The following is an 8,809-nucleotide window of genomic DNA, read 5'->3' as shown; positions in this document are numbered from 1 at the left end:
GGAGTCTCTGGTTCTGGGGTGGGAAAGTCTGAGGTTCAAAGCGCCCGCGTGAGTCCTGGGAAATGATATATACCTGTCCACTTCAAATACACACAGCGGGGTGGTGTGCTGACTGGCTCTGCAGCCTTGGCTGCTGGTGCACCTTCTTGGTTCCTGAGTTCGCAGAGGGGGCTCTGGAGAGATGAGGGAGGCGAGCTGGAGGGGCGAGTGAGCCGGAGTTCACTGGCGGCCTGGGGCTGGGCCGCCCTTAGAAGTTCTGCTGCCGCCGCTTCTTGGCCTCAATGGCGTCCAGGATGGGCTGCCGCTTCGACTGGTACTTCTGCCGGATCTCCTCAATCTCCTGCTCCATCATGGGGTCCAGGGCCAGGAGCCTCTTCTGAAGGTCTTCCACCGTCCAACTCTTCAGCTACGACAGAGGCAGACAGCACAGTCACAACAAGGCCCGGGCCAGTGACTTCTGGAAACAACCTATCCTAGGAAGAGGTCTTCTCTTTTTTGGGGGGTGGGGGGGGGGGCTGTGCCACTTGGCTTGTGGGATCTTAGTTCCCTGACCAGGGACTGACCAGCACCCTTGGCTTTGAACACGGGAATACCAGGGAAATCCCCCTCGGAAAGGGTTCTAAGTGCTAATCTCTGATTTACTGTTCCTTGACCAGGAACCTAATGAATGAGACGTTCACCTCCCCTCTCTCTTGTAAGTTAATTACACTGGATTCATGGTTAGGGCACTACTAGAACAGTAACTTGGTATATAATCAGCAGAACGGCTCCCTCCTAGTTCTCATCCTACCCGGAAGATGGCTGTGTGCACAGTGGCCATGTGTCCTGGATGCTGCACCAGGAGGACAGCTGCTCTCCCCACCATCCCGCCTCCACACACTGTCTTGGCAATGGCACACTGGTCATCGCTGGCATTTACTGGGGGCACCACTCTAAGTAAGCACTTGTGTCTCAGGAATACAGACACAAACCCTGAGTGTGGGTGGGGGGTGGGGAGTAGTTGGAGAAGCCCTGAAACTTCTAAGATGAAGTTTCCATCAGGCAGAGAGAGAGAAAAAAGAGGACCTAATATCTACATTAATAACAAAGGCGAACGTTTCCCCAGTGCTCTCCACGTACCAGACACTTGAGTGCTTGATGTATATTAATATTATACATCCATTAATTCAATCCTCATGACAATTCTGTGATTTCAGTGTATTATTATCCCTACATTACAGATGAACAAGCCAAGGAAGAGGGTGGCTCATGACCTGCCCAATATCTCATGGGCAAGAAGTGGCAAAGTCAAGGGACTTTCCTGGTCGTCCAGGGGTTGGGACTTTGCCTTCCAAGGTAGTAGGGTGTGGGTGCGATCCCTGGTTGCGGGAGCTAGAATCCCATGTTTCTCAACTAAAAAACCAAAACATAAAAATGGAAGCAATAAAAAAAATAAAAATAAAAATTAAAAAAACAATTAAAAAAATGGAAGCAATAGTATAACAACTTCAATAAAGGCTTAAAAAAAAAATGGTCCACATCAAAAAAATCTTTGGGAAAAAAAGAAAAGAAGTGGCAGAGTCAAGATTCAAACCCAGAGTCCCTACTCTTAAGCAGCACTGGAAGAAGGCAGATTGGCAGAGCACAGGCTTGAGAACCTACTCAACCTGTGTCGGAAACATGGTTCCGCCTTGTGCAGATGCTGCGGGACTCCGGCCAGTGACCAGTCTCTCCGGGGCTTCCTCACCTACAGAAGTGGGACCACAGGGCCTCACCCTGTTTATTGTAAGAATTAAATGAGACCGGGGTTGCCGGGGTGCTGGCACAGCGCCCGGAGCCCCGTGTGCTTCAAGATGGCAGTGCGTGTGACAACACACGCTCCTGGCCACGGCCGGGGGGCACCGTCTCCCACCTCGGTCTGCAGCTGCTGGGCACGTGCCCTCGTGGCCGTGGCATCTGTGTGGAGTGTCCACTGCATCAGAGCGAGGCCAGGCCAGGCGCGGGAATGAGTGCCAACATTCTCCACAGCAGGTGGTGAGATTCTGTGAGCTCACGGCCAGCTGACAGGCGCCGTGCTTCAGGAAAAAAAGGTTCACTCAAGCGTCACAGGAGATTTATAGACTCATCGGCTTCCCCGGCCCCTTCCTGAGGCCTCAGCAGGGGAGGGGGATCGAAAGGTGGGTGAAGGAACCTCTTTCTGTCCCCTCTCCCTTTAGAGGGTGGAGTGGGAAGTGCTCCAGCGGCCTCGGCAGAAATGGCTTAATGACCAGTCACCACAGGAATGTCCCTTGGCCCGCTTCAGGGAGGCGGACTGAGACGTGAGAAAAGCCGCATAGTTCAAGACGAAAGGTTCTTTGTGAAGTGAGAATGAAAAGACTCGAGAGGGTGGGGGAATGCTGGAAAGTCGGGCTGAAAAACTCCATCTTGCTTCCAGCCTGTGTGGCTTTATACCATCTCGGAGGTTGGTATTCTTGGCCCAGGGACACCCCAGAAAGCGATGCTTGCCTAGTCTTTAGCTTTTTTTTGGAGCCCTTCTCCAAAGAGAGGACACCTCAAACCTAAAACTGGATGTTACTAACAGCTCAGGACAGATCCTAACTGCACTGGCTGTGTCGCCTTGGACAAATAACTTGACCTCTTTGAGCCTCACTTTTCTCCTCTGGAAAACAGACAATACCAGTTCCTCCACCCTTGGGCTGAAATGAGAATTAGATGAGTTCATAATAGGTGTGGCGCTCACAGTGCAGGACTTTCTTGTCGCATGTATCTGGTGGATAGTTCAGTTCAGTTCAGTTGCTCCATCGTGTCCGACTCTTTGCAACCCCATGAATCGCAGCACGCCAGGCCTCCCTGTCCATCGCCATCTCCCAGAGTTCACTCAAACTCATGTCCATCGAGTTGGTGATGCCATCCAGCCATCTCATCCTCGGTCGTCCCCTTTTTCTCCTGCCCCCAATCCCTCCCAGTATCAGAGTCTTTTCCAATGAGTCAACTCTTCTCATGAGGTGGCCAAAGTACTGGAGTTTCAGCTTTAGCATCATTCCTTCCAAAGAAATCCCAGGGCTGATCTCCTTCAGAATGGACTGGTTGCATCTCCTTGCAGTCCAAGGGACTCTCAAGAGTCTTCTCCAGCACCACAGTTCAAAAGCTTCAATTCTTCGGCGCTCAGCCTTCTTCACAGCCCAACTCTCACATCCATACATGACCACAGGAAAAACCATAGCCTTGACTAGACGGACCTTAGTCGGCAAAGTAATATCTCTGCTTTTGAATATACTATCTAGGTTGGTCACAACTTTTCTTCCAAGGAGTAAGCGTCTTAATTTCATGGCTGCAGTCACCATCTGCAGTGATTTTGGAGCCCCCCAAAATAAAGTCTGACACTGTTTCCACTGTTTCCCCATCTATTTCCCATGAAGTGATGGGATCAGATGCCATGATCTTCGTTTTCTGAATGTTGAGCTTTAAGCCAACTTTTTCACTCTCCTCTTTCACTTTCATCAAGAGGCTTTTTAGCTCCTCTTCACTTTCTGCCATAAGGGTGGTGTCATCTTAGCATGTCACAAATGGTAGCTATCAATGTTATTAATAACTGTGATTTTTGTTGCTGTTAATATTATTATTATTAACAGTATTATTAGAACCTCTCTAACCCCCCCTCATGACTTGGTGACTAAACAATAACAAATCTCTTATCAATAAGCTGTTCCTACAATCTCTGATCCAAACCAGTCAAATGAGTGAAAATGAAACTATACTACTCTATTTTGCGTTAACAGTGCCTAAGGGCTGGGGCTTTCCCACAATGCCTGTTAAAACAAGTCTTTATAGTTTAATAAAATAGTTTTCATCCATCCATTTATCAAACATTCACTGAATACCTACTATGGCCTAGGCACTGTCCAAGGCACAGAGGACACTTCAGTGAAAAGAAAAACAAAAACACCCCAAATCGCTGCCCTTGTGAAATTTACATTTTAGTAAAGTGAGACAGACATACAGCAAGTAACACAGTAAATTAGTAAATGACTCAGATTAGAAGGTGATACAAAAAATAAAAGAAAAACATACAATGAAGAGAGGGGAGTTGGGAATTGGGATGGGAGGCTTACTTCTGGTCCATCCATTCAGATAAAAACTCAGTGGCAGGACTTCCTGGTGGTCCAGGGGCTAAGACTGAGCTCCCAAAGCAGGAGGCTCGGATTCAACCCCTGGTCAGGGAACTAGATCCCACATGCTGAAACTATGAAGATTTCTCATACAGTAACTAAGACCCAGAGCAGCCAAATAAATAAAAACAAACAAGTATTCTTTTAAAAAGAAATGAAAAAGAAAAGAAAGAAAGTTGATGGAACTTCACTGGCTTGCCAGCTTGTCCTGCCACTTTAGGGAGCCCCTCCTCCCTCTAGGCCTCAGTTTCCCTGCCTGTAAGAAAGGGCTGCCTAGATGATCTTAAAGGTCTTTTGAAATTCTTTGTTTCTCAAAGTACAACCCGTGGGTCACCTGCATCAGAATCACTTGTTGAAAATGCAGACTCCTGTGTCCCTAGTCAGAGCTACTTCATTAGGCTCCCTGAGAGGGGAGGGGCAGGGCTTCAGACGCTAAAGATGCTCTTCAGGTGTTTCTTATAAGCCGTCAAGTGGGATAAGCCCGATCCTACATCTTCCTTCTCGTTTTCCTGCCAGTGAAATTCTCACAGTCACTGGTGTGTGGGTGTGTGGGTGTGGGTGTGGGTGTGGGTGTGTGTGTGTGTGTGGGTGTGTGTGTGTGTGTGTGTGTGTGTGTGTGTGTGTGTGTGTGTGTGTGTGTGTGTGTGTGTGTGTGTCTGGTCGAGGCTTCTAGGTTTCCAATGTCTTTGGGGATCTTTTGCCCTTGATTCTAATCTTTGGGCAACAACAAACACCCTGACTTTATCTCAGCCAGCTTCAGATTGCTCTAAGTCCCTGGGAGCTTAAAGTTACACCTGACCTATCAGAACACGCCCAGCCAGTCACACCATCCAGATACGGATTTTTCTGAAAATGAGCTCAAGAGAAGGGCTTTATGGCTCCGAGTATAGCATTTCACTGTCGTGGTCTTTGGTGGCATAAATAAATTTCAAATGGATTTCCTGAAGTAAAAGTTCTGCAGCAGCCAGCATCCTCGGAGAGTAAATGCTCACGCTGACCACACAGGCAGCTTGAGGGGTTTTCACTAGCTAAAGGGAGGGTCACCATTTAGCATCTCCTCTCTTCCCTGCAACCCCCACAATTCTACCTTTAGACCAGAATTCTCCTCTGAACTCCAGACTCACACACCCCAATCAGATCCTGCCAGCTATCTCAGCCCCTCAACACATCCGGACCAAAAGTCTTGAGACCTACCCTTCCCTCACCTCCGAACCTCTTCTCCTTCCTCCCCAGTCTTCCCTGTCTCAGGAATGGTGCCCCCATCCTCCCAGATACTCAAAATCATCCCTGATTCTCCTTTCTGTCACCCCCTCTCTGTGCACATCCAATCCTCCGATCTCTGAAATACTCGTTAAGACTCAAATCCAACCATCCTGCTGCTGCTGCTGCTAAGTCACTTCAGTCATGTCCAACTCTGTGCAACCCCATAGACGGCAGCCCACCAGGCTCCCTCATCCCTGGGATTCTCCAGGCAAGAACACTGGAGTGGGTTGCCATTTCCTTCTCCAATGCATGAAAGTGAAAAGTGAAAGTGAAGTCGCTCAGTCATGCCCAACTCTTAGCGACCCCATGGACTGCAGCCTACCAGGCTCCTCTGTCCATGGGATTTTCCAGGCAAGAATACTGGAGTGGGGTGCCATTGCCTTCTCCGCAACATCTCCTAGCCACAAACAAAAATACAGAAATGAGCTGCCCTTATGTTGCCTACTGCACTTAGAAAAAAAATCCAACAATTCACCAGGGTCTACAATGGCCCTACACCTCTGGCCCATCGTCCCCTCCAACTTCCTTACCTGCTGCTGCCCAGGACCCTCTAGCTAAGCTTTATTTTAGATTGTCAGATATACTTTTCTGGCCTCAAAGGCTATGCAGCTAACGATCCTTTTGCATGGATGGCTCGTCCCCAGCTCTTCCTTATTATCCTTGAGGCCTCAGCTCAGGGGTGAACTCCTCAGAGAACTCGAGCAAGCCTTCTCTGACCATCTCATCCAGAACAGCTGCTGGAGGAGTGGGTGGGTTTAGGGGAAGAGCAGTGGCTTTGAGTCAGGTGGCCCTGGTTCCACGGGAGCTGTGCCCTTGCAAGCTGGACGGCCCTGGACAAGTCTCTGCTACATGCCTCACCTGTCTTTTTCAAAGGAGGACAACAGGATTTTCCCGAGGGCAGCTGTGAGGCTTAGAGGGGCCGGTTAAGTACAGAACATAGTGTCTGGTGCACACGCAAAGAAAGAGGGCAAGTGGGAGCTGCCACCTTAAATCTTAAAAAAAAAAAAAAAGGATCAAATAGGTTAGTAAAAGAAATAGTGGCTGCTGTTGTAAGAACTGAGCTTGGTGAGCTCAGTGTGGCACAGGACACACACCCCACTCACAGATGCATCTCCAGTGAGCTCGGTGCATGTGTGCGTGCGTGTGAAGTCACTTCAGTCCTGTTTGACTCTTTGTGACCCTAATGGACTGCAGCCCGCTAGGATCCTCTGTCCAGGGGATTCTCCAGGCAAGAATACTAGAGTGGGTTGCCATGCCCTCCTCCAGGGCATCTTCCTGACCCAGGGATGGAACCCGGGTCTCTTATGTCTCCAGCATCGGCAAACAGGCTCTTTACCACTAGCACCACCTGGGAAGCCCAAACTCTGTGGGAGAAACTCCAAATCAGATGGACCTGGCTTGCTTCTTCGGGGCCAGAGGACAGCCAAGTCCTCAGCTTCCAAGCATCAGGATGTATCCATGAGGCTGATGGGAAGTGACTTCTTCTCAAATGGCCTTAGCAACTCTGAGATTCTGAATGACACTGTGTCGACGTCAGTTGCACAAGTGGCCTCAAGAACAACCGAGAAGATCCGGCTGGTGTTTCATCACACGCGACAAGTCACAGAGATTACAATGACAATGAGCAGAGTCACTGGAATCAGCAGAGTCAGGCTAAACTAAGCATATCAGCATGTACGGCCGAGTTCCTTCCTGCCTCTGCAATGAGGCCCATAGTGAACACACAACCCAAGGTACAGGGTGTGGACCTATCTCTAGGTCCTCCTCTGTGGCTACCAGAAACTCTCACCTTAGAAATCTATCGCGAGAATGGTGCCACAGTATGTCCCTAAAAAAGAAACTCAAGCACATCATCTTTTCAGGACAGGTGAGTCAGGCTGATGTCCTGGCACAGGTGATGTTTTACTGTGGCCAAGAACCATGAAAGAACACACCTTTGGAATGTGCAAGATGAAAAGGAAGCTTGACAGAGGCTAAAAATTGGAGGAAGCTATCAGGATGCCACTCCAAAATTTATTTATTTAATGGATTGTGCTGGGTCTTATTTGTGAAATGTGGGTCTTCAATCATTGCGGCATGTGGGATCTAGTTCTGTGACAGGGGATGGAACCCAGGCCTCCTACAATGGGAGTGCAGAGTCTCAGCCACTGGACTGCGAGGGAAGTCCCTATTCCATGTCTTTAACACCCTCCCCTAGACGGTTAGCCAAAGTGCAACAGAGAAAACACATAAACATCAGGCAAAAGGCACTGAAGACACTGATTTAGATCCACCAAAGATAGGTAGCCTTTCTTGATGTGACCTTGTCTCCATCTAGGGGTGGATTCAAGACTGGAGACTGGGGACTTTAGTAAGATAAGATTCCTAGATGAGGCAGTCACCTCTCAGCAAGTGAGAAGACAGTGATGCAGAAGAGCAAGGATGCTGACAAGTAAATGACAGCTTGTGTGGATTAAGCAAGCACTGGGCCATTCAATTCAAAAGATCTTGCTCTTTAAATAAGCCTTGTGAGAATTTTAAGTGACTGCCTCTGATTCAAATTACTGTTATGCCAAATCACGCTTCCACCTTATAAAATCTTCCTCATGCCTCTCCAATAAGGAAGAAAAGTGGCAAAACTGTTACCAGTAAATTATTTCTGCAATCCCATTCTGAGTTTATGATGCCTTCGAATCAATACATGGAACTGTTACCAGAATTCTAACCAAAGAAGACATGACTGCATGTGTATAAAATATTTACTAAGATGACTGGAATGAAATGCAGACTTTGAGCCTGGGTGAAACAAATAAATCTGGCTCCACGCAGGGAGCCAGATACAATGATAAGAGCTTTGACAGGGGTCAGAAGATTGGCCTCAGATAACCCACAGATTGCATCCAAAGAGCCTCCCACTCAGAGAGGGCTCAGTATCAACTGTGTGTGTGTGAGTGAAGGATTAATTTGACAAATGGTATAAACAAAAAGTGGGCTTTCCAGGTGGCTCAGCGGTACAAAATCTGCCTGCAATACAGGAGATCCAGGCTTGATCCCTGGATCAAGAAGATTCCCCTGGAGAAGGAACTGGCAACCCACTCCAGTATTCTTGCCTGGAGAATTCCATGGACCGAGAAGTCTGGCGGGCTTCAGTCCATGGGGTGGCAAAGAGTTGGATATGACTTAGAGACTAAACAATAACAAAATAAAAAGACAATGTTTCTTTAAATAATGGGGTTTTACTATAGTATAAAGTACTTGCATTCTCTTAGTTATTTGTGATTTTCTCAAAGTCTTCCTTAAACTTCCATGACAAAATGGAATTTTGAAGTAATACTTTCACATGCTTAGAATTTATTCCAACTCTGTTCTGGCATGAAGTTTCACAGCTTACTCTGAAAATCACAGTGCACCTGCTTTTT

At 48.0% G+C, this 8,809-nt stretch overlaps 1 protein-coding gene across 1 annotated transcript in view; it reads right to left on the bottom strand.

The window, feature by feature from the left end:
* Nucleotides 1-227: 227 nt before the first annotated feature.
* The window catches only part of STK4 (serine/threonine kinase 4), a 90,581-nt gene continuing 81,999 nt past the window's right edge, over nt 228-8,809 (bottom strand). The window contains exon 11 of the mRNA XM_068987116.1: nt 228-406. Coding sequence (XP_068843217.1) covers nt 248-406 — 159 coding nt within the window. The 3' untranslated portion in view covers nt 228-247. The remainder of the gene's footprint in view (nt 407-8,809) is intronic.

This window comes from Capricornis sumatraensis, chromosome 15 (assembly GCF_032405125.1).
Source record: "Capricornis sumatraensis isolate serow.1 chromosome 15, serow.2, whole genome shotgun sequence".
NCBI lineage: Eukaryota > Metazoa > Chordata > Mammalia > Artiodactyla > Bovidae > Capricornis > Capricornis sumatraensis.
This window is presented reverse-complemented; position numbering and strand designations above follow the sequence as displayed.